The sequence below is a fragment of the Canis lupus genome, chromosome 22, assembly GCF_048164855.1.
Source record: "Canis lupus baileyi chromosome 22, mCanLup2.hap1, whole genome shotgun sequence".
Taxonomy (NCBI): Eukaryota; Metazoa; Chordata; class Mammalia; order Carnivora; family Canidae; genus Canis; species Canis lupus.
In genome coordinates this window covers 24,476,786-24,503,762 of record NC_132859.1, presented here as the reverse complement: position 1 = coordinate 24,503,762, position 26,977 = coordinate 24,476,786, and the positions used below count along the sequence as shown (strand labels likewise).

The window sequence follows — 26,977 nt, the reverse complement described above, 5'->3', positions numbered from 1 at the left end:
TATCTTGATTGTGGGATCTTAAAAAGGATAAAGCATTTCCTAGGGATCATTGATAAAATAAAATTCTGTTCCCTGCCTGAGGGACAGATAAGCTTTAAAACAGGTCCTAAATTTCCTCTTATCTTAAATCAGAGCCTTTCATTTGCAGTATAAATAAATTAGCCTCTTGGTGCTATATATTCATATATGTTGTGAACATATTTTTATGTGCTTTTGCAGTTATTTTGCTAGCTTTTCTTCGACCATCTCTTATAGACTTTCCATGGTGGAATGTTTGCTTTGCCTTCTTTCATCTGGGTTTATATATTGGGAGAGGCAGAAAGGTTAATTGGATCAGACTTTCTTTGGGAATCTCCTCTCTCTTCTTTTTTCTGTTCAGTGTCAATTGTACATTCCCTAAGAGCAGGCAAAAGCCATTCATGGCACAAGTGCCAGAAATAGCATGCAAGCCACTTTTTAAGGCATGCAAACTAATCTCTACTATGTCCTTTTCTTAATGCTTGTCGGGGTTGCTATTTACTGAGAGTTGACATCAGATTGTGAAAGTGTCAGTGATCAGAGGTGCCTGGATGGCTCAGTCATTTAAGAATCTGACTCTTGATTTTGACTCAGGTCATGATCTCAGGTCTTGAGATTGAGCCCTGCATGGGGCTCCATGCTGGGTGAGGAACCTGCTTGGGATTCTCTCCTCTGCCCCTTTCACGCACCCACGTGCTTTCTTTCTCTTTCTCAAAAAAAAAGGAGTGTCAGTGATCAGATGGGGAAGTCCCAATTTCTGTTCCCACTCCAGAGGTAGAGAATGTGTTCTTTGTTGGCCACTGTTTCAGGTCTTCAGCCTCCTACTCTAGACATTGGCATTCAGTTATGATATCCTGATGTATACCCCTCATTACTTTGAGGGACCAATAGAGATTAGTTCTTTCTGATTTTTTTCTGTTCTAGAAAAATGAGGGGAGATGGCTTGTGTCTATATTAGAAGGATGGGAATGGAGAGTGGGGATGGATGAGAGAGACATTTTACTCCTAGGAAAAACCCAGCAGAACTTGGGTAGTAATTAGGTACAGGAAATGAGGGGGAAGGTTGAGTCAGAATGACTATAAGCTTTTAAGCCAGCATAAGTGGGTGAGAGGAGGTACCACTGGCTAGTTGGAGTAGTTAGTTGAGTTGGGGACAGGGCCAAGCAGGGTATGTAGAGGGAGGTTTTAAAATTGAACACCAATAGGGCTAGAAGACCAGGGTTCAAAGTGAGCTCTTGAGGGCAAAGATCCTCAGTTGTCTCTAATTCATTTTGAATAGAATTTGGCATGTAGCTTTTGTCCATTGAATGAAAATACTGGCTTCTTCACTTGAGCATAGTGGTTCTCAACTGGGGTGATTTTGCCCTCCAGGAGATTTGGCAATGTCTGGAGATATCTTAGTTAGAACTAGAGGGATGCTACTGGCATCCAGTGAGAAGAGGCCAGGGATGATGGTAAACATCCTACCATATACAAGACAGTCCCTTCCCACAACAAGGAATTAACTGACCCCAAATGTCAAGGGTTGAGAAACATTGTTCTAACCAAGGGCCAGAAAGTTAACTTCTCTAAACTTTGGTTTCCTCACTTGTAAAGCGATGATGATGACTCTACTTTAGTTTTGTTAGGATTAAATAGGGCAAGGTGTGTAAGTGCCTGGCATGAAAAGGCTACTTAATTTCCCTTACCTTGGTTGATGACTAAGATAGGAAATTATTCTTGTTTTTTGTCTATTAAATAACTTCTAATTTCAAGGCTTCCTAAATTTTTCTGAGATAAGTGGAATGCCTCGGAAAACCTGTAGAAGTTTTTATAATCTTAATGATTCTGTCGTGGTTGCATCACATTACAATTTTGGGTTTTGAGTATTTCATGATTTGTAATTAGCAGTAGGTAAAAATGTTGAAATTTGGATTAAATGTTTTACCTACTAATCAGTGAGGTTAAACTCATAATTTTGCTTGTTGTTAGAACTTTTACTGTTTGAAAGCAATTTTACTGTTCTTTGATATCAAGACTGAAGTGTTGTGAGTTACTTCTTTTGGAATATGCCAGACTTGTCTATAATGCCTTTTCCTTTTTTTATCCATTTACAAAATTTCAAGTAGACTCTTCTCTGAAGTCAGAACTCTTCTTCAGATTTACTTAAGATCTTCATTAGGTGGCTTTTTTTTACTCGTTAAGTATCTTTTTATTCTTTTGTAAAATGTAGATATTACCACCAGCTCTTTCACTTATGCTTGGATCAGGACACATGTATTTTCTTTCTTTTTTTTTTTTTTTTAGGACACATGTATTTTCAATTCTAATACAAGGACCATAACTTTGGAAATGTATTTTAGCCTCACTGTGTTTAATATCTGCTTACATTTATGTAGTTGTGTACCATTCTCATTTTTAAGGATTCTTTGCTGTTCTTTCCTTTTAGGAATAGATTGGTTTAGTCTCCCTATACTTTAATATCCCCATCTATAACATGAGATTAATAGATAAAGATGTTTGAGTTTAGTGAACTATTTATTGGATTCTTACTAGTGTTTCTTTTACTAATAGCAGTGGAATTTTTAAATAACATTCTTCCTGTTTCTCGTATTAAACTAAGATGATTTGAACATACCAATCATTAAATTGTTGGTTAGAAGAATTAAATAACTTGAGGAAAACCACCTAAAATGGAAAATGATGTATAAGTGATAATAGAAAACATTTTGTGGCAGCAAATAAATGCTCATTCAACCTAAACCTGTAGAGTTCAAAGTTGGTAGCTTTTGATGATATAAATTATATCTGACCACACATTGCTTTTAAGGGCTTACATGGTTCTCTGTTGTGCCTATAGACATTTAGGTCAGTTAAGTACAGGGTGTGAAGGATGCTGCATTCATGTCTTTGATTTTGTAAGTGTTTGGTTGCTATAGCCTGTAAAATTAATTAATGAATGAAAATTAACTACTATGTGAAAGGAATGCCATTGGACATATCAAGGAACTAGCAGAAGGAATGAGGGAATCTACCATATTTCTACAGTCGAATTATTAGCTGGTCTAACTTTATTTTTTTTACTCTGGTATTACTAGTAAAATAATTGTTGCTAGCTGAAAACTTTAAAAAATAGTTCCATGTTTAATGCAGGGTGACAACAAAATGGACAGATTTAAAAAAAAGTAGATAATATTATACCTCCTCCCTCATCTTTGTACCAAATTTGTCTCAGGACTTGGAATAATTTCTACAAACTGATACATCGGTGAATGGAGTATTATGTCTACCTTTTAGTAAAAAAAAAATTCTTTCCAGGTGTAATTGCTTAACTGGGGGTAAAGTGTTGTTTAACTTCTAATTATACAAGAAAGATTTGCTTTGCTTTCAGAGGTGTTTTTAAAATCTTAAATTTTTTTTAAAAGATTTTATTTATTTATGAGAGAGAGAGAGAGAGAGAAAGAGAGGCAGGCAGAGACAGGCAGAGGGAGAAGCAGGCTCCATGCAGGGAGCCTGACGTGGGACTCCATCCCAGGTCTCCAGGATCACGCCCTCGGCTGAAGGTGGCGCTAAACCGCTGAGCCACCCAGGTTGCCCAAAATCTTTAAATTTTTTAACTGAAATAATTTTAGACTTATATCAGAGGTGCAAAATTTTTTATAAAGAGCTCTTATAGGGGATCCCTAGGTGGCTCAGCGGTTTGGTGCCTGCCTTCGGTCCAGGCATGATCCTGGAGTCCCGGGATCGAGTCCCACATCGGGCTCCCTGCATGGAGCCTGCTTCTCCCTCTGCCTCCCTCTGTGTGTGTCTATCATGAATAAATAAATAAAATCTTTAAAAAAAAAAAAAAAAAAAAGAGCTCTTATAAAACCTTTTCCCAGTTTCCCTAATGTTAACATCTTATATAATCATAGTATTATGATTAAACCCAAGAAATTCACATTTATAAACTATCCTTTATCTACCCTGGGATCCAATTCTGGATTCCATCTTGCATTTAGTTTGTTTCCTTAGTCTCCTTCCATCTGTTAAATTCTCTGGTCTTTTTTTCATTTTTCATAATCTTGACACTTGAAGAGTACTGGTCAGTTATTTTTCAGAATGTCCCAAATTGGATTTGTCTGATGTTTACTTATGATTAAGATGTCTTAACTGTGATTAAGGTTAAGGTATATGCTAGGTTTCTCCACTGTAAAGTTACTATTTTTTCTTTTCTAATGAAAATAAATGTAATATTTCTTTAGTAATGTAATCATTCCTTTGTAATTAATAATTTTCCTTTTGTGGGGAGATACTTTGAAGCTGCAAGTATCTTCTGTCTCACCATACATTTCACAGGCCAGTTTTTGCATCTATCAGTGGTTCTTCGTGGCTGCTATTACTACTGTGGTTGCTTAATGATGATTTTGTTTCTTTCATCTCTTCTATATTTATTAACTAGATTTTTGTTAAGGAAGAACTGTCCTTTTTTCTTCACTTATTAATTATCCAGTTGTTTATTTACATGCATTTATGGATATTTATTTTACTGTTTGGGGTAAAATTTAATACTTTGTTGCTTAAATCATTCCAACTTTGATTATTGAGAATCCTTTCAAAAGTGCTCCTTTGGCCCTTCTATAATGCCTCTATCATTTTGTGACTTCTAATTTACTCTCTGGCAACACAAGATGTGCATCTCTGTTTTTCCCTCTTTATAGCAGCCACATACACAATCAGTCCGTTCTCTAAGGAAGGCATCATGTTCATTTTATTGGAGAATAGTATCTGGAAACCAAGATCTGTGTGTTATCTGTGCACAGTACAATCGGGTTGCCACTGTTTCTCTTTGTAGTTAGAGTTAGCAAATAGATATATGGTAATATACATGGACGTATTTTTATTTCCTTATCTATCCATCTATATAAACTGAAAACCATGACCTCAGGGTTCATTGTAGATTTTCTGCCACTTTGTCATTTCCCCTGTTACTTCCTTTTTCAAAGGTGAGAAACTTGGTTCTTATCCACAGTATATTATTTACTTATCTGTTCAATCCTAGTACACAACACACAGACACAAAAGTAGTTTCAGAATTGCTAACCTATTTCCCTGTGAGAGACACATTTAAAAACTAAAATATATTTGTCTTTAGCTTTACCAGTACACAGTCAAAATCTGTTTTCCAAAGTTACTTAGTACTTTGTTTTCCTTATTTTGGTATGGTTATGTTATTCATTGATAATGAAATTAGGTATTATCTGTTTATATTTTATTTTAGCATCTTCCCACATCATGTTTTAGTTTCTTAAATCTTTTTGAAGTAAATGGTGACCTATCCCTCCCATTTTTCTGTAGTGAAGATCTGTTTTTAAAAGGATTAGATTTGCTTAGATATAGGTACAGCTATAATTGTTTGGGCTGATAGCAGTTCACTTGAAAGGAGCTGTGTTCTGGTGATTATTCTCTTGGGCTTGCTCACTTGGTTCCTTAGTTACAACTTTCTACATTTTCTCCGCTTGGGAATTTATTCTATGTTCCCACAAGTGTTTGAAATCAGTCTTCAACTAAATCTTTGTTCTGGATGCATGGTTTTAGACCCAAAGTCAGCTAGAGGCTGGGGTAAATTAAATTATTTTGCAGATCCTGTCATTTATTGGTTTTTATCTTTATTTTTATTGTTTTTAAAGATTTATTTATTTGAGAGGGAGAGAGAGAAAACACATGCTCATGAGCAGGGGGCAGGGCAGAGGGAGAAGCAGACTCTCCACTAAGCAGGGAACCAGACAAGAGGCTGGATCCCAGAACCTTGGGATCATGACATATCCCAAGCTGAAGGCAGAGGCTTAACCAACTGAGCCACCCAGGCGCCTCATTTGGTTTTTATTTTTGAGGTATAATTCACATACCATAAAATTTGCCATTTTAAAGTACATAGTTAAGTGGATTTTAGTATATTCACAAAGTTTTGGGTTAATCTAATTCCAGAACACTTCCATCACTTGCAAAAGAAATCCCTTACCCATTAGCAAACACTTTCTGTTCTCTTTTCCTCAGCTCTTGCCAACTACAACTCTACTTTTTGTCTCTATTTTTTGCCTGTTCTAGATATTTCATATAAATGAATATGTGAACTTCTTTATCTGACTTCTTTCACTTCAGCATGTTTTCAGTATTCAGCCATTTATAGAATGTATCATTTCATTATTTTTTTGGTTTAATAATATTTCAGAGTATGGATTTACCACATTTCGTTCATCGATCAGTTGATGGATATTAAGTTGTTTCTACTTTTTGGTTATTGTGAATAATACTGCTGTGAATATTCATATGCGAGTGTGTAAAAATATGTTTTCAGTTCTTTTGGATGTATACTTATAGTGGAAGTGCTAGGTTATAAGGTAATTCCATATTTAATTTATTGAGGAACCCCCAAAGAAGTTGCACCATTTTTCATTCCCACCAGTAATTTGTGAAGGTTCCAATTAATTTCTCTACATCCTTTTCAACATTGTTTTTTTTCTTTTTTTTTTTAATAGCTATTCTGAAAGTATGAAATTGTGTCATGTTCTTTTTTTTATTTTTTTAAAGATTTATTTCTTTATTCATGAGAGACAGAGAGAGGGGCAGAGACATAGGCAGAGGGAGAAGCAGTCTCCCCATGGGGAGTCCAATGTGAGACTTGATCCCAGGACCCCAGTATCACCACCCAAGCTGAAGGCAGACGCTCAACCACTGAGCCACCCAGGCATCCCCGTGTTCTAATTTTGATTTGTGTTTTTCTAATGATTGATGATGTCAAGCATCTTTCCATGTGCTTATTGGTCACTTACACATCTTTGGAGAAATAATCAATGAAACCCTTGTCCCTTTTGTAATTTTGTTACTTGCTCTTTTATTATTGAATTATGAGATTCTATTCATATTCAGGGTACTGGATAGGAAGATCTCTTTTTTTCAAAAAAAAGTTATTTATTTATTTATTATTATTTTTTTAAAGTGTTATTTATTTAAGTAATTTCACCCATGTAGGTCTCAAACTTATGACCCTGATATCAAAAGTTGTACACTTCACCGCCTGAGCAGCCAAACACCCCCTGGATAGGAATGTATCTTATACTGGTACTTGCACAAGCATACAAAGAGATTTGTGCGTGGGTGTTCACTACAGTGTTTATTTTTTTATTTTATTTTATTTTTTTTACAGTGTTTATAATACCCTTAATCAGACATATGATTTGCAGATATTTCTCTCATTCTATAGGTTGACTTTTCGTGTTCTTTTTTCTTTTTTCAGTTTTAATTGTCTTTTTTTTTCTTAATGGTGTCTTTTGTAGTACAGACTTAAAATTTCGATGAAGTCCGGTTTGTCTTTTTTTTTCTTTTGTTGTTTGTGCTTTAGATGTTATATTTAAGAACCACTGCCTGATTCATGGTGACAAAGATCTATGTTGTTTCCTAAGAATTTTACAGTTTAGCTTTCACACTTGATCCACCTTGGGTTAGTATTTATATATGGTATGAGATGATGGTCCAGTTTTCTTGTTTTGCATGAAATATCCAAGTATTCCAACACCATTACTCCAGTGAATTGTGTTGGAACTCTTGTTAAAAATCAGTTGACCATTGGGGCACCTAGGTGACTCAGTGGTTGAGGGTCTGCCTTTGGCTCAGGCTGTGATCCCCGGGTCCTGGGATTGAGGCCCACATCAGGCTCCCTGGGGGGAAGCCTGCTTCTCTCTCTCTGCCTTTATCTCTGCTTCTCTCTCTCTGTGTGAATAAATAAATAAAATCTCAAAAAAGAAATTAATTGACATTGATGTATGAATTTGTTTCTAGACTCTCAATTCTGTTCCATTGATCTATATATCCTGATGCCATTACCACCCTGACTAACTAGCTTTTATAGTAAGTTTTGAAACTGGGGAGTATGAGTCCACCACCTTTGTCCTTTTTCAAGATATTTTTGTTTATTCTGAGTCCCTTGCATTTTCATATGAATTTTGGAATCGGTTTGCTTATTTCCTTAAAAAAAAAAAAGCGATTGGAATTTTCATAGACAATGCATTGAAATAATTGTATTTTGAGGATGTACTATTTCTATATAGGTACAAACATAAGATCTTTTTGAATGTTTGGGTGTCAGTTTATTCTAGGCAATGTACAAAATGGCTTTAAAAGTTGAAATATTCTTATTTTATTACTCCCTTCTTCGTCCTCTTTCTCCGAGAATAACTTAGTGGGGGAAAAGATATATTATTCAATAAATGGTATAGGGACATTTAGCTGACTTTTAGGAAGAAAGGTAAAGCTGGAGGAGAAAGGCTTTAAGAAAAACTAGCATGGAATAAAATCTCAAAATCATAAAAAATTGAAAATACATGGTCATGTAAAATTTTAAAAAGTAAAAAATAGATGCAAACCAATGGTAAAAACACTTGAACAAATGACAAAGGGTCTTTATATCTATAAGAAATCGGCAATTACTTGTAGGGGAAAATAGCCAGGGAAGAGGACATGAACAGGTGTTTCACAGAAAAGGTTGCAGATGGTCAAAGGATATATGAAAAGGTACTTGACCTCAGTAATGAACAAATGTGAATTTAAATAACTATTTTCTGCTTATCAAATTGGCGAAGATTTAACAATGTGATGATGCTTACTTCTGGCTAGATTGCAGGGAAAATAGAAGCTCCTGGTTGTTGTTGGAAGTTCATTTGACGCAGTCTTTTTGGAGAACGATTTAGCAAAATCTATCAGAATAAAAAATACATTCAGCAGTTCTATGTGCAGGAATGTATTTTGTACCTATACTTGCAAGAGCATACAAAGACATATGTACAAAGATACTTATTACAGCAACATTTTAGAAACAAAAGATGAGAATAACTCAAATGTCTGTCATCAAGAGAGCTAGTTAAATAGAGAGGTATTACCATATAATGAAATGTTCTGTGAGCCATTAAAAAATAAATGAGGCCCCTGATTTCAAACTAATTCAAAACTGTATTAATCAGAACAGTATGATACTGGTATGAAAACAGACACAGATCGATGGAATAGAAAAGAGAGTCCAGAAATAAACACACGCTTAAATATAGTCAATTGATCTATAACAAAAGAGGCAAGAATATGCAGTAGGGAAAAGACAGTCTTTTCAATAAATTATGTTGGGAAAACTGGGCAGCTAACCCTAACCCTACAAAAGAATGAAACTAGACCACTATCTCATACCATATACAAAAATAAATTCAAATGGATTGAAGACTTGAATGTAAAACCTGAAACCATAGAACTCTTAGAAGAAAACTTAGGGAGCAAGCTCTTTGATATTGGTCATAGTGTTTTTTAGACTAATCCCCTCAGATAAGGGTAACAAAAGCTAAAGTAAACGTGGTGTTATATAAACTAAAAAGCTTTTGCACAGTAAAGGAGACGAACAAAACAAAAAGGCAAGCTACTAAATAGGAGAAGAAACATGCAAATCATACTTCCAATAGGAGTTAATATCCAAAATATATAAATAGCTTATCAACCTAATATCAAAAAAAAAAAAAACAAAAAAAAACAACAACCTGAGTACTGTCAGAAAGGACGAATACCTACCATTTGCTTCTAAATAAGTCAATATGAGAAGGCTAAACTGCACATGGTTTCCCTCAGGTGGAATGTAAGAAATAGTGAAAGAGGCTATAAGGGAAAGGAGGGAAACTGAGTGGGGAAAAATTAGAGAGGAAGACAAACCATGAGAGACACCTAACTCTGGAAAACAAAGGTTGTGGAAGGAGAGGAGGGTGGGAGAGATGGGGTGACTGGATAGTGGTCACTAAGGAGGGCACTTGATGGGATGAGCACTGAGTGTTATACTATATGTTGGCAAATTGAATTTTCTTAAAAAAGAAAAAAACCCCCACAACCTGATTAGAAAATAGGCAGAGGACATGAAGAAACATTTTCTGAAGAAGAGGTACAGATGGCCAACAGGCACATGAAAAGATGCTCAGTATCACTAATCATCAGAGAAATGCAAATCAAAACCACAGTGAGTTATCACTTCACACTTAGATGTGAGATCACTAAGATCACTTAGATTGGCTATTATCAGACACAAAAAAATAAATGTTAGCAAGGATATGAAGAAAAGGGAACCCTCATAAACTGCTGGTGGAAATGTAAAGTGATGTAGCTACTATGGAAAATACTATGGAGGTTCCACAGAAAATTAAAAATAAAACTACCATGTGACCCAGCAATTCACTTATGGGTGTTTGAAGAAAATGAAAACAATAATTCAAAGAGATAGACACACCCCTTGTTCATTTACAGTAGTGAAAATATGGAAGCAACCACAATGTCCATCAGTTGATCAGGGGATAGAGTGTGTGTGGTTAGCATAGAGAATACAGCAGAGAATACAGTCAATAATATTTTAGTAACTTCATATGGTGACAAGACATCATTGGGATCAATTTCTTACTGTATAAAAATATCAAATCACCTGAAACTAATAGAATATTGTATGTTAGTTACACTCCAATAAAAAAAAATGAAGCAGATCAGTATGTGTGGTGAAATAGAATGAGGTACAAGATGTATTGAGTGAAAAAAAAAAAAACAAGTTGTAGTTATGCAGTCCTATTTTGTGATTAAAAATAAAACAGGACACCAAAAGTTGGAACATACCTGTACAAAATAGCTAGCAGTATATACAGAAACAGCTAACAGATTACTTCTGGGCAGTTGAACTGGGGGGATGGACTTATTACAATAAACCCTTATTACTTGACTCTAAAAGCAATGAGCAGGATTACATTTTTTAAAAATTGAAAATGGCAAAAAAAATTGAAAATGACTTAGTGTAATTAAAAAATACAGTATTTAGGAATAAGAGATTTGTTTTTTTTCCTGTCAAGGTGAGTATTGTATGGTTTCTGTTGGTCTCCAGAGGTAAATGCATTTTTAAAATATGTATTGCTCTAGTGAAAGTGGGTTAGAATTAGCTCTTGGGTACAAATGTTTAGTAGCATTTAGTATGTTCTCTTTTGTTTCCAAACATTTATAGGTATGGAAGAGAAATATGATTTATGATTGTGATTTGGGATTGTGTTTTGTCAAATGAGGAATATTTGAGTGCTTGTCTACACTGGAGCCTGATTATGTTCTGGAACTTCAGTTCGGTGTGGAAGGTAATCATTTTAGAGACAGTGGTTGTTTTATTCATTGTCAGAAACTTTAGTACTGTGGCAGTAAAGAAGCAGTGGTATCACTCTGCACTCTGCCAAACCATTTCTAAAATATTAGAGTTCAAGGGAACCAACTTCCTACTCTATATAAAAATCACCAATATTGTCTCCTAGTGAAGTTTTTGGTGATTGGAAACTATACTTTTGTATTTTGACACTGGTAGTGTCCTTAACCTAGGCAGACTATTGTTTCTTTCTTTCTTTTTTTTTTTTTTGTCTCAAAGATTCTATTTATTTATTCCTGAGACACACACGGAGAGAGAAAGAGAGAGAGAGGCAGAGACACAGGGAGAGGGAGAAGCAGGCTCCATGCAGGGAGCCCGACATGGGACTCGATCCTGGATCTCTAGGATCACGCCCTTGCTGAAGGCGGCACCCAGACCATTGCTTCTTATAACAGTCCTTAAAATATTTGAAGCTGACTCATATCCTTTATTTACTTAGAAACTTAGTGCAATACAATTAATGGTCATGTATTGCCCTTCATAATTTTCTTCCCTAGACCAAGCAGTCCTCACTTATTACAACAATTTGTATAAGTTCTTATTTCCAGAAATGTCACCATATAAGTTACACCTTAGCAGGCCCTAGTAGTGTTCTAATGTGAATATAGAATTCTCAAAGTGTAGTTGGTTCATATAGTACTCTGGGGCCATTACTCACTTGGTCTAAAAGCTATACTTCTTTTTTTTATTTTTATTTATTTTTAATTTTTATTTATTTATGATAGTCACAGAGAGAGAGAGAGAGAGAGAGAGAGAGAGAGGCAGAGACACAGGCAGAAGAAGAAGCAGGCTCCATGCACCGGGAGCCCGATGTGGGATTCGATCCCGGGTCTCCAGGATCGCGCCCTGGGCCAAAGGCAGGCGCCAAACCGCTGCGCCACCTAGGGATCCCAAAGCTACACTTCTAATAATTCAGTTTAAGATGTTGCTTATCTTTTTAGTAATAGGATTGCACTGAGAATAATTGTACAGTTCTTTAAGTGGTGTATGAGGTCATACCAACATATATAATTTTCTAAATTGTTATTCTAGAGTCATCATCTGGTACTTTTGGTAGTTGTATTATGAGTTTTGGTTTTTACATCTATCTCTAATAAAGTATATATATGCTTTTGTAACTGTGAAGACAGTGGTATATTACCTGTACTCATTGAGCTCATTTGAATTATGAAGCAAGGTTGCTACCCTTTTTCAGCTTTAAGTTGATGTCATCTTGGATAAGCATGCTACTTAAGTATTTGAGTTTATGATAAAATATTAAACAGGATAGAGCCTAGTGGCACATGTGTACTGAATTATTATTAATATTGTTGGTTCACCTAGCCAGAGATCTACCTGTGTGTTTAATTTAGCCTTTGTGGTTTTATCTGTGGCATGTGACAGAATTTGTAGGATGTTTTGTTGGTGTTAGAAGATTGTAGAGTCTTAGTATTCTAACCTTGTGAGAAATTCTTAGACATAGACTGGTTTTAAATGGTTTTCTCCTTTTCACAATTTCCAAGAATCTTCTGCAGTATCTTAAGATTTGGGGGGTGGCGAGGGGAGGGTGATGAGAGTGAGAAGCTTCTTTGCACCAAGTTGTTTTTGATTAAAAAGAAGCTTTTAGTTTTTTTTTTTTATTTTTTTTTTATTTTTTTTTTATTTTTATTTTTATTTTTTTAGTTTTTTTTTTTAGTTTTTTTTTAGTTTTTTTTTTTTTTTTTTTTTTTTTTTAACCCAGCTTTACTGAGGTACACATTCAGAGACCATATAGTTCCTGAATTTAAGGCATACAATTCAGTGGTTTTTGGTATTTTACATTATTATTTTTTAAGAATAATAAAATATATGGAATATAAAATTACCCTTTTAACCACTTTTAAGTATACAATTCAGTGCCCTTAAGTACATTCACAGTGTTATACAGTCATCACCAGTGTGTATGTCCACAACTTTTCTATCATCCCATCTGAAACTTTGTACCATTAAATACTAACTGCTCATTCTCCAGTTTTCCCAGCTCCTGGTAACTTCTATTCTATTTTCTCTTTCTGAATTTGCCTATTCTAAGCTCATCATATATGTGGAATCATACAAATACACTGTGACTAGCTTATTTCACTTAGTATAGTGTCATCAAAGTTCATCTGTTTTGTAACATACTGATTTCTTTCCTTTTTTTAAGGCTGGCTGATAAGTAGGGACTTCTGTCATTTTGCTATGCTATATCCCTTATTTTCAGCATTAATTGCCTTTTGTGTTGAGTTGGTTTTTTGTAGTGAAATTCTTAAGGTCTTACCTAATTTTCTCTGTGGTTGTCATGAGGATTGCATTTAATAACCTAAAGTTGTAATGCTTTAATTTGAATTTATATTAATTTCACTTCATAAGCTTACAAATTCAGCTCCTTTATATCTCCACTCTCTTTTCAATTGATGTCCCCAGATTACATTTTATGCAATGTATGTCCAAAAACGTAATTTAAAAAATATACAAGCGTCTTAAGTCATGAAGGATACAAAATGTGGAGTTATAAAGGTTACAATAATACTATTTTTTAGACTATTGTTTTTTTTTTAATTTTTAGTCTCTTAAATCATGTAGAAAACAAAAAATGGAATTATAAACCAGAGTTACAATAGTGCTAGTTTTTATAATTGCCTATGTATTTACCTTTACTGAAATTTTTATTTCTTCAAGTTACTGTATAGTGTCATTTTATTTCAGTTTGCAGGTCTTTCTTTAGCATTTCTTGCAGGGCAGGTCTAGTGGTAATTAACTTTCTCAACTTTTGTTTATCTGTAAGTGTCTTAATTTCTCCCTCAATTTTGTTAATTACAGGGTTTTTGATCTTTTCTTAGTTTCTTTCTTTCTTGTTGGTCCACTGCTTTCTGGCCTCAAGTTTCTGATGAGAAATCTGATTATCTTACTGTTATTTCTTGTATATGACAAGTAACTTCTCTTGCTGCATTCAAGATTTTCTATTTGCCTTTGGTTTTTGCATATAACGTGTCTCTGGATGGCTCTCTGAGTTCATTGTACTTGGAGTTCCTTGAACTTCTTAGATGTTTATATTTGTGTTTCATCAAATTTGGGAAGTGTTGGGCTATTATATTTTAAGATATTCTTTCTGTCCCTTTCTCTATTCACCTTCTAGGACTCCCATAATGGTCTGTATTGGTCTTCTTGATGATGTCCCTCAGGTCCCTTATGCTCTGTTCACTTTTCTTCAATCTTTATTCTTCCTGTTTCTCAGATTTTAAATTTCTGTTGTCATATTTTCAAGGTTACTGTTTCTTTCTTCTTCATGCTCAAATCAGTCTTCGAATCCCTCTAGTGAATTTTTTATTTCAGTTATTGTATTTCTCAACTTCAGAATTTGTTTCTGGTTTCTTTTTAGGTTTTATATCTCCTTATTGTTCATACATTGTTTTCTTGACTTGTCCATGTCTTCAGTTTTTTAAGTATCTTTAAGATCATTGTTTTAAGTCTTTGTTTAATAGGTCCACCATCGGGTACTTTTTAGGGACAGTTTCTGTTTGTTTTTTCCTTTGAATATACCATACTTTTGTTTCTTTGTATGTCTTGTGATTTTTTTTTTGTTGTTGAAAACCTGGACTAGCGACTCTACTAATGTAGTAACTCTGGAAATCAGATTCTGCTTCCTCTTCCACATTTTGTTTTGTTTTGTTTGTTTGTGTTTTGGGTATTTTTATGCCAATTATCAGCCTGAGGTGTACATTTAAGATCTTCTCAGGTCTTTTCTGAGCCTATGCATTTCCTTGGGCATTCACAGTGACTTTTATTTATTTTTTATTTTTTATTTGTTTAAAGATTTTATTTATTATTTATTCAGAGACATAGAGAGAGAGAGAGAGACAGAGAGACAGAGAGAGAGTGGCAGAGACACAGGCAGAGGGAGAAGCAGGCTCCATGCCGGGAGCCCGACGTGGGACTTGATCCTGGGACTCCAGGATCGCGCCCTGGGCCAAAGGCAGGCACTAAACCGCGGAGCCACCCAGGGATCCCCCACAGTGACTTTTATATACGCGGTTGCTTTTTTTTTTGTCTTTTTTAAAAGATATTATTTATTTATTCATGAGAGACAGAAAGAGAGAAAGAGACACAGGCAGAGGAAGAAGCAGGCTCCATGCAGTGAACCTGATGGGGGATTTGATCCCAGGTCTCCAGGATCATGCCCTGGACTGAAGGCGGCGCTAAACTGCTGAGCCACCTGGGCTGCCCTGTGTGGTTGCTTTTAAGTGTCCTGATCTTTAGCATCTTGCTCTCAGAAAGGGAAAGGAGAAAAATGAATGGGGGAAAAGAATAGTTGCTGGTCCTTTAAATCCTCTGAAATTCACTCCAGCTGGAGAGGGAGAGGTTTACAACTATAGAGAGGTGGAAGGACAATTGCTGGCCACGTTTTTTTGCAGTCTTTTAGCCTCTGTGATCAAAATTAGCGATCAGGGATCATAGCACAGAGTTTCCATTATTTGGAAGACGGGTGCTTTTTGCTCACCCTGGCTTCCCTAAGTTATGTGCAAGCTCTCCAGGAATACATTCATAGCTGACCATATGCCAGGAGTTGGGGTGTGTGTGTGTGTGTGTGTGTGTGTGTAAGGGTGTAGGATGAATACCTGCCTGCTATTGTGCAAGAGCTGAAATGAACTGAAACTAATTTCAGTTTACCATTCAAGTTTTCTGGAAGTTGTGAGCCTTTCATGGATTCTGGTATTCTAAAATAGTTACATCAGAGAGATTTTGCCAGCATAATGGTTATCTAGGTGTGGAGATAGATACCTGGTGGTTTCCTATTCCATCATTCATCTTCCCAGAATCCCTGTTTTGTTTTGTTTTGTTTTATTTTATTTTATTTATTTTTTAAACTTTATTTATTCAGAGAGACACAGAGAGAGAGAGAGAGGCAGAGATACAGGCAGAGGGAGAAGCAGGCTCCACGCAGAGAGCCTGACGTGGCACTCGATCCAGGGTCTCCAGGATCACGCCCTGGGCTGCAGGCGGCGCTAAACCGCTGCGCCACCGGGGCTGCCCCCTGTTGTTCAATTTTAAATCTGGTTTCACCATAGTAAAATCAGTCCTTTAAAGTTGATTTACTTTGGAATTTGTGGGTTATCTGATTAATTTAAATATAATGCAGTTATTAAGAAAGAGGCCCTTAGGGGCGGCTGGCTGGCTCAGTTAGTGGAGCATGTGACTGTTGATCTTGGGGTCATGAGCTTTATATTGAGCTTACTTTAAAGAAAACAATGAAGGTTTTAAGTTGGACAGTGGTTTAGTTCCTGGCTATACCCTTTACCAGTTTTGTTACTGTCTTTTTGTCTTGGGCAAATTACTTCTGTAGCCTTTAATTTTCTTGCTTACAAAATAGGAAAAATAATGCCCCTTTCAGAGTTTTCTAAGGATCGCATGAAATAATAGATGTATTTAGCATCACCCTGGTCCTTAGCAAGCAAGAAGTATAAATCTCCATTTCTTCCTCTTGCTCCTACTAATAGTCCTTTTCCTGTTATACCTCCTGAAGCTACTACTGTGGTAACATACACGAGTAAGTATGTGGATTCCAGAGCTTTAGACATTTTTTTTAAACTCAAAAGTTTCAAAATAACAAAAACACCATTTTTCTTGTGGATCTTTTAAAAACAAATAGCTCATCTTTTTAAATGAAAGTGCTCCATGAAAGTTTCATAGCTAGATATTTTTGTTCTTTGCAATTCAGGGCTAAAGCCATGTAATTTTACAACTAAAAATCTATTCAAATTACTGATTCATGCCAAACTATTTTTGGCCACTTTGAGTATCTTTGATGTAACTTAAAAATATTAGAGATTGACACAGGAATTAAAAATATGCATGTGAGTTACTAAAAGTGATATAAATTACATGTTATACAGATGGATACTGAGGAATAAGTAGCTTGCTGGACTAAGTGATTTTTGATTGCCCTTTTCCCTTCCACTGCTCTTCTCTCTCTCTCTCTCTCTCTTTTTTTTTTAGTTTTTATTTATTGTTTTGTTTTAGAGAGAGAGAGTGCATGAGTGAGTGGGCGGGAAGGATAGAGGGGGAGAGAGAGGGACAAGTAGACTCAGTGGGGGAGTGGGAGCGCCAAACATGGGGCCTTGATCTCAGGACCCTGAGATCGTGACCTGAGCTAAAATCAAGAGTCTGACACTTAATAGTTTGAACCACTCAAGTGCCCCACCACCTCTCTTCTTCATGAGAACATATATCGCAATAGAAAGAAGCCCAATTATTCATGGGCAAGTATCAGAACCATACAAGTATTTTGCAGTTATTTTGCAGAGCAAATAGAGAATATATGTTTAAGTGTATACATTGAGTGAAATCAGTTGGATCATTGTATCTTCCTTTGACTCATTAGTTACTTTGGATGACAGAGGGTTTTTTCCCCTGAGTAGAGATTAGGAAAGAAGAGATTTAATTATGAATTTATTGGAATTAATTCTTATATGTTCTTAATTAATTTTTAATTGTATGAATGTACATTTTTTTTGTTTAGTTACATAGTGTTAGTTGAAAAAGTTAAGAAAGAAATCTGTTAGCTTAGTTATTCACTTATCCTTTTAGCAGTTATCAAGAACCAAATATGTGCCAGACATGACCAGTCCTGGTTTGTGGAACCCTCAGTTCTTGTAGCCATTGAATTTACAGTAGTGTTAGCAGAGGGAAAAGACATGTCTGGAAAAGCTATGATTGCTACTTGGGTAACTAGGGGGTGGGTAGCTAATGCAGAGTTGTGGGAAAATGTCACAAAAAGATTCATTAGTCTGGATAAGGCCTGAAAGATTGCTAAGGTATGGAGTATGTGGATTGGACCTGGTCCCTCTTTTCTGTAGAGATTTTCTGCAGGCATTTGAGGCAGTGGGACCAAGTAGTAGATATTTTCCCACATAGGCAATGGTGTGGTTTTGGGTGTGAGTGTTTGAAGTGAGGTAGGAACTATGATTTTTTGGGGGGCAAGGTTCAGAATGTGATTTTTTTTTTTGATAAAGATTTTATTTATTTATTCATGGGGGGGGGGTGGGCAAAGAGACATAGGCAGAGGGAGAAGCAGGCTCCATGCAGGGAGCCTGATGTGGGACTCGATCCCAGGACTGGAGGATCAGGCCCTGAGCCAAAGGCAGACGCTCAACTGCTGAGCCACCCAGGCATCCCAGAATGTGATTGTTTAGTAGAGTTTATGGAGCTTGAATTTCTGTTTTTCTTTTTTTTTTCTTTGTTTTTTGAAACCATCGTGTATTACTTTGTAATACTAGTTTCTTTTGGTTTAGAAATGAAACAACTGGTACCATTGCAGGCAGTGCAGCTTAAGTTACCTGACTAGTGAAGTGCAAACCTGTCTGAATCTATGATGTCCAAGCTTTCTGTGTAATTTAACCCCTCAGTTTTCTTTCTTTTTATTATCTCTGTACCAAAGTGGTGCTTTCTTGCCTGTCCTACTTATTCATGTTGAGGATTTTTTTTTAAGGTTTTTATTTATTCGTTATTTGAGACAGTGTGCATGCACAGTGGAGGGGGCAGGCAGAAGGAGGGGGAGAAGCAGACTCCCCACTGAGCAGACCCTCCCCACCCCCCATTAGGGCAATCCCAGGGCCCAGAGAACATGGCCTGAGCTGACTGCAGACACTTAACCATCTGAGCCACCCAGGTGTCCCGAGGATTGGTTTTTGTAAACGTGGTTTTTGTTGGTATGTACTGATTCGGAATTCATTTCCCCCATTGTGTCTTTGGAAGCAACTAAGCTCTGGTTAGTAGAAACAAAGTATTGAGTAGTGGATTCTACAGAAAATAAAACTAGTGAAGGGCATTTTTTTTAAGACTACAGATTAAAAATGGAGCTCCTTTGGATTGGTTTGTTCATTTTATGTAAGACTTTGGTCTTAATTTAGATTACAGATCGGTTACAAGTGTATTCAACAGACAACAGTTGGGAATAAATGCCAGAGTCTGTTTCTAAATCTTGCTTAAAGAGTATTGTGTGCTGAAAATTATAATGGAAGTATTTGACTTGAACATTTTTTTAAAATCTAAAAGTTTGGATCAGATGGGTGAAATTTAACAAGAGAACGTATATGATTGATTTTTGTCTTTTATTGTGTTCTTGGGGAAAAAAGTACAAATATTTTAAGACACTTTGAGGACTTTACTCATGAAGAAGTGTGTAGGTTGAAGTTATTTTTTTTAAGGTTGAAGTTTTTTTAAGGTTGGAGGTAATGTGGCAAATAGAGATTTACTTAGAAAGGGTCAGTGATCCGTTCTTTTTTTTTTTTTTTTTTTTTTTCAGTGATCCCATTCTTTACCCCTTGCTATCATAATGGGATAAGAAATGGGGTGCCTGGGGTGGCTCAGTCAGTTAAGTGTCTGCCTTTGGCTCAGGTCATGATTACAGGGTCCATTGGTCTCCCTGCTCAGTGGAGAGTCTGCTTCTCCCTCTTCCTTGTACCTTCCTCCCCACTCATACCTTCTCTCTCTCAATAAATAAAATCTTAAAAAAAAAAAAAAAAAAAAGAAACGAACTGTATTTGTCAAAGAAAGCGGGGAAGAACGAAAGAGAATTCTGTCAAGAGGGGTGGAGGAGTCCTAGAAGGGTGACAGAGGGCTATCCACATTGATGCCAAAGTTAAACATTGACTGAATGGCGCAGAAAAAAGTTCAGTTGTCCTCTGTAAAACATTATTGAATGTATGATGAACTAGATAGAAAAGAAGGTTGTTAGAATTGTGGTTGTCATATTTGTATTATTTTTATTTTAAGAAAGTCATTAGCATTCTGGTAAGCATGAATTAGATAAGTGTGGGAAATAAAAATGTCTATTTTGGGAAAGGGAGAAAGTTATATGTAGGGCAAAAAAAAAAAAAGCTCAGATTGAGAGAATAGATTTAAAATACTAAATTGAAAAGATTAGTGCTAGGGGAGGAAATACTGGGACTTTGATAGAAACCACTGTTTCTACGAAATATTTGTAAAGTGAAATTCATTAGAAGCCTAAGTAGATTAGTAGTACCCAGAGGCTAGGAATAAGGGGGAAATGGGAAGTTACTGCCTTTATTTTGGAGAACGACCTTTCCTTCGCATTTCTGTTCAGATCTAGGAAGGAATGAAGAATGAACCCTTATCTTTTGGATTTTAGATACCTGAGGATGTCAGAGTAACCATAGTATATGAATTCTGCGTTACAAGTTTCATCTCCAGGGAGTCATAACCAGTCCTACCAACAGTCTCTGTGGTATGCATAGTGGTGACCCTGACTTTAAATTATTTGTTAATAATGTATACTAGAGTAGTAAACTAGATTCAGTTGGTTAACTTAAATGTTACAACCCAGTTTTTAAAATTGGAAGGCGTGGCTCCAAAATGCAATTTTTTTTTTAAGTGTTACAGTTCAGTGGCATCAATTACATTCACAGTGTTTTGCAAAACTTTTTCATCACTCTAAGCAAGAAAATGTTCCCATTGAGCAGTAACTTCCCATTTCCCCCTTATTCCTAGCCTCTGGGTACTACTAATCTACTTAGGCTTCTAATGAATTTCACTTTACAAATATTTCATGTAAGTGAAATCATATGGTTTTTGTCCTTTTGTTTCTGGCTTATTTCACTTAGCATAATGTTTTCAAGATTTATCCATATTCTATATGTATTAGAACTTCATTTCTTTTTTATGGTGGAATAATAATCCATTGTATGTATATACCACATTTTGTTTATTCATTTATCTTTGGGTAGACACTTGAGTTTCCACCTTCTGGCTCTGGTCAGTAAATAATACTGCAATGAACATCAGCATAGGAAATATCTGTGATACGTTGCAGATATTTACTCCTACCCTGTCAGCTGTCCTGACTATGTTTTTTGGCCTGCAAAAAAATTTCATTTTTTGGTAATAAAATGTATCAATCCTTTCTCTTAGTGTCCCTGTATTTTGAGTTATTTCTGAAGGCTTAAAATTACCATGTTATAAAAGCCATAAGGCCCAGTTGCATGAATTGTCTGTTACTTAATAGTTAAGGATGGACTGACTAAATATTACACAAGGTAAAACTCAAAAATTAACTGCCAAACTTAACAATACAGAATCTTTAAGGAGAGAAGCAGTATGTCCTAGCTATAACTATAAAATTCAATGATGTGCCCCACTTCACAATATATACTAACATTAACTCAAAATGGGTCAGCCACCTAAATATAAGAGCTAGAACCATAAAACTCTTAAAAAAACACTCAGAAATTGGGACACCTGGGTGACTCAGTTGGTTAAATGTCCAACTCTTGATTTTGGCTCGGGTCATGAGATTGAACCCCTTGTCAGGCTCTGTGCTCAGTAGAGAGTCTGATTTGGGATTTTTTTGTCTCTGTCTCTCTCTCTCAAATAAATCTTAAAAAGAAAAAAAACAAAACCTTAGGAATAAATCTTCATGACCTTGGATTCTTGGCAATGGATTATTAAGAATGACACCAAAAACAGAAGTAAAAAAGGAAAAATAAAGTGGACTTCATCAAACTTAAAAAAATTAATGCATCAGAAAACATTATGAAGAGTATAAAGTACAGCAACCTGATAGAAAAAATGATCAGAAAAAAAAAAAAAAAAGAAAAAATGATCAGAATACATAAAGGGATAATTCCTCTTGAAACCTAAAATAACCCCTAAACATGAGATGATTTACAATTAGAAAAATGCAAATTTAAATACACTGAGACATTATTTTTTAGCTTTCAGATTGACAAAATTTAAAGTGTAACAATCTATCCTGTTGGCAAGCTGTGTGTAAACAGACCCATAACATTTCCTGATGAGAAGGCACAACCATTCCTCAGATTTGGCAGTATCCAACAAAATCCTGGGTAGGCATTTGCCATTTGGCCTATAATTTTCAATTCTAGAAATTTTCCCTGAAGGCAGAACTCCAGGAATATGAACATCCATATGTAAAGTTATTCATGGATCATTGTTTGCAACTTCATACATAGGAGAGTGGTTGAATAAAATATGTTCTATCCCTATGACAGTACTGTGCAGCTTTGAAAGGAAAAAAGGAAGATCTCTGAGCTGATCTCTGAACTGATGGATTGATCTCTAGGATATATGGTTAAGAGAAAAAGGTTATAGACTGTTACTCTAAAGAAAAGAGGATGAAATAAAACATAACCACACAGCTGCTCATTTTTGCAGAAGGAAACATAGGAAAGATACTTTGGAAACTAATGAGATTGGTAACAGAGAGGGGGAGGTAAGGATTGAAGAAATTGAAGGGATTAGGCAGGACACTAATCTGATTTTCCCTATTTTGAATAGTTTTGAGTATTAGAACTAAGTTCATATTTTATACACTCCAAATTAACAAAGATGATGGGGAAAAAATTCCCAAATGGAATAATACAAATAAATAAGCCAGCCTATTTCAATTGGATAACAGCCGTACTGAAGAATGTGCATGGGAAGAACTAACACAAGTAATTTTGGAGTACAGGATTTTGTCTATATAATCTAAGACAATTGACAAAAAGAAGTATAAACAAACCTAAGACTAGAGACCAAAGGAATTGTACACAAATATTGTACTCTGGTTAGTAAGAATTTGTTTATAGTGGTATGGTTAAAACTCCAACACTATTCTGTGTATTCTAGAGTAGAGCAAGTAAGTATATAATGGTGGGAATGAAAGTCCAGTTTTTCATTGTTACAGAATTAGTAATAAGGGGAAAGGGTGAAATGAACCTCTGGAGTTAGATTAGAAACTGGTAGCTTCAGTATGGACTCTGTGTATTTAACATATTTACAGGTAAATACAAAAATAGATATATTTCTGTGTATGTGTATATATTCCTTAATTCAGTCCATTGTGAAGTCCTTGAAACCATAATACTTCTGAGTATTTTTTGTCAGTAAAGGGTACCAAGGCCTTGTGGAGAAATGGTTAATTCTATGCTAGGGCAGGGAAAATAGAAAGATACGCCTAGAACATCCTGTGGTGCCAGAAAGTAAGGAAGTGCTGTAAATTGGTGAGAACTTGTCACAAGGATATAGGAGGCAGCCTGTTCAAGGCTCCACATTGGCCAAAACTGGGATAATTTGAGCAACAAAATGAATAGTAATAGATGTTATATCTTGTAGAATAAGGTAGAAATCTATGATAAAGGAAGTGAGAATATATATACAAACACACACACAAAGGGAAAGAAGGGAGAGTCCATTATAGTTGGATTCCATTTAATAAACATAGACAGAATGATGGAATTACAAAAAATCACATTTGGTAACCACCACAGTAATAATTGTTTCAGGCAAGAGTTACCTTGTGAGCAAGAGTGTAAAGTACAGGCTATTTTATTAGTCTCAAAATAACTCCCTACAAGAAACTTTGAAAATATAAAGGGAAATAGAGTAACTTGATAATGGGAAAATCTTGCGAGTACCACGTTAGGCAAATGTTCAAAATGAACATTACCATCAGTAGTATAAACAGCATTGTATTAGTTGGCTCAGGCTGTTATGATGGAATACCGTAGATTGAGTGCCTTAAGCAGAGGCTGACTTTCTCACAATTGTATAGGGTGGAAGTCTAATATCAGGTGCTGGCAGGGTTGGTTTCTGGTGAGGCCTCTCAGCCTGCAGATGGTTGCCCTCTTGCTGTTTCCTTGTGGCCTTTGTGTGTGCCGACTGTGGGTGTTTCTACCTCTTATAAGGACGTCAGTCCTATTGGATTAGGGCTCCATCCTAATCTTATTTAACCTTATTTACGTTTCTAACGGCCCTGTCTCCAGATACCCTCACATTCTGAGGGTTATGGCTTCAACAAATGACATCTATAGCAAACACCATATGCCTCTTGATATGATGTTTTGAGAAAGATATAATGTTTGCTGTTTCCCCTTTCCTCAAAATGCATTGCGTGAATCTAATTAGAAATAATCAATCTCAAATTGTAATTTTTAGGATAAGGATATGCTACAAAGTAACCTGCTTCTCCTCTTCCAGTGTCAAGGTAATGAAAGACAAAATACTAAGGAACTTTTTCAGATTTAATGATATATGAGAGTTAAAAGCAACTGTGAGCCTGGATTGATTTAAAAAAAAAAAAAAAACAAGTTTATTTAATTGAATCAGGATTGAAATAAGGCCCAAAGACTGTAATTGGTTAACATGTCTCTTAAATATCTCTTAGTCTAAAAAAATGTCTCTTTCCCTTGTAGCTTATTGATAAAATCAGGTTGGTTGTCCTGTAGAATTCCCCACAGCCTGGAATTTGCTGAGTACATTCTTTTTGAAGTAATTTAATATCTTCTCTACTGTATTTCCTGTTTAATTTATGAGTAGGTTAAGAGCACTCTTTGTACATTATCACTTCGAGGAGATTTAAATAAAGACCTGTTCCTGGGATCTCCACATCCTTGGGACCAACCATTTCTGTGGACTCTGATTTAATTGGTCTGGAGTTCCAGCTGTAGGAATTATTGAAAGCTCCCCAGGTGATTTTAATGTACACTCTGAGTCGAGAACCATTGCTCTAGACCTAGTTACCACTGGTCATATTTAGCTTTAACTTTTTTTGCCAAGATCCACATAGTACCTATATTCTTTTTTTTTTTTCCTTATTGAAGTATAATTAACATATGGGTTATATTAATTTCAGATGTACAATATAATAATTCAACAATTCTTTATATTACTCAGTGCTTATTAGGGTAAGTACACTCTTAATATCCTTTATCTTTTTCATCTAATTAGTCTCCCCCTGCCACCCCCCACCCCCACCTCTGGCAACCACCAGTTGGTTATCTGTAGTTAGAGTCTGGTTTTCTGTTGTTGTTGTTGGGTTTTTTTGCTTGTTTCTCTTTTTTGTTTTGTTTCTTAAATTCCATATATGAGTAAAATCATATGGTATTTGTCTTTCTCCATCTGACTGACTTCACTTATTACCATTATAGCCTTTAGGTCCATCTATGTTTTTATATATATATATATATACACATACATATATATATATATAAATGTATTTATTTATTTTTCCATGTTGCAAATGGAGAAATGTCATTCTTTTTTATTGTTAATATTCTTTTTTTATCCATTCTTTTTAAAAATAGATTCATTTATTTGAGAGAAATTGTGAAAGACAGCATGAGCGGGGGAGGGGCAAAGGGAGACAGAGAAGCAGTCTCCCCTCTTAGCAGGAAGCTTGAACTGGGGCTTGATCCCAGGACCCCAGATCATTACCTGAGCAAAAGGCAGACATTTAAATGACTAAGCCACTCAGGTGCCCCAGTGGGATTATTTTCTTTATTTCTCTCTCTGCTACATCTTTATTAGTGTATAGAAGTAACATTTCTTTCTTTCTTTTTTTTTTTTTTTTTAAGATTTTATTTATTTATTCATGAGAGAGAGAGAGAGAGAGGCAGAGACACAGGCAGAGGGAGAGGCAGGCTCAACGCAGGGAGCCCGATGCAGGACTCGATCCTTGGTCTCCAGGATCAGGCCCTGGGTGGAAGGCGGTGCTAAACCAGTCACCAGGGGCTGCCCAGAAGTAACATTTCTTTATATTAATTTTGTATCTTGCAACGTTACTGAATTAATTTCTCAGTTTCAGTAGTGTCTCAGGGGAGTCTAGGGTATTTCGTACATAGTATCATGATGTCTGCAAGTAGTGAGAGTTTTTACCAATTTAGATACCTTCTATCTCTTTTTCTTGTCTGATTGCTGCAGCTCAGGCTTCTAGTACTATTTGAATAAAAGTGGTGGGAGTATTTGTATTCTTAATAAGCATTTCACTCCCAGGTGATTCTGAAAACAACTAAAGTTTGAGAATGGACATATTCCATATTCCCTTTGAGATGGTAAGACTGAGTTGGTGACTTTGCCAGATACAGGGGTGGAAAAATAAGAACTTACATATTATAGGAAGAATTTTTGGATGTTTTGAATACTTAACATATTCATCCTAGATATATTACTTCAATTTGGACTTTTCACTTTGTATTCAGTGTTTTTAAATCTGCTGCTCTGGTAATGAGGTATTTCATAAGAATGTGTTTTCAGTACCTTTTCCTTTCCTTGCCAACATTTCTTCATTGGTAGGACTGAACGGTGATTCTAAGCTGATGAGCCCTGCCCACTTTGAGACACTTGCCAGCCTCTGCTCTGCTCCATGCAAGCAGTCTAGACAATCCTTGAAATGCTTCATCAGAGACAGGTTGACTTTCCTGCTTGCATGGCTGCTACATTTGCCAATAAAATTTGACATCTAGAGGTTAAAAACTTTATTTTAATATCAGTACTTTCAAAGTTAAAAACACATGGAATTGCCTCATCCCTGTAGAAGATGGAGTAATTCATGGATGATTAAATACATTCTTTTTTTCTGATCAGTTCTGCCATATTTTTGTTCTTTGAGTGAAAAATAATTTAAAAGGCATAGGCATATATTAGGATAATAACACTATTCTGTTGCTACATACTTATCTGTTAAGACTGAAGTCCCAGTATTTATTATTTTTTTTCTAGTAGTACTTTGGATATTAAGAACTTTGCCAAGGATACCAAGATGACGAAAACGAGGTCATACCCTTGTGAAGATCTAGAGCATGGGTGAGGCAAATGTGTAATCGTGTGATTAGTTGCATTAGGAGAAGGGAGCCAGCATCTGATTACTAACCATATACTAGGTACAGTACATACACACACACACACACACACACACACACATATATATATATAGTTTTTAGTTCTTGCTGAAATTGA

General features: G+C 35.7%; 1 protein-coding gene across 5 annotated transcripts in view; it reads left to right on the top strand.

Annotated features, from left to right (window-relative positions):
• ATP2C1 (ATPase secretory pathway Ca2+ transporting 1) overlaps positions 1 to 26,977 on the top strand; it is a 136,302-nt gene that overhangs the window by 6,318 nt on the left and 103,007 nt on the right. The window contains exon 3 of one of the 5 annotated variants that reach the window (XM_072792775.1): positions 11,039 to 11,162. The exons of the other annotated variants lie outside the window; for them this stretch is intronic. Coding sequence (XP_072648876.1) covers positions 11,061 to 11,162 — 102 coding nt within the window. The 5' untranslated portion in view covers positions 11,039 to 11,060. The remainder of the gene's footprint in view (positions 1 to 11,038; positions 11,163 to 26,977) is intronic. 5 annotated transcript variants of the gene reach the window in all.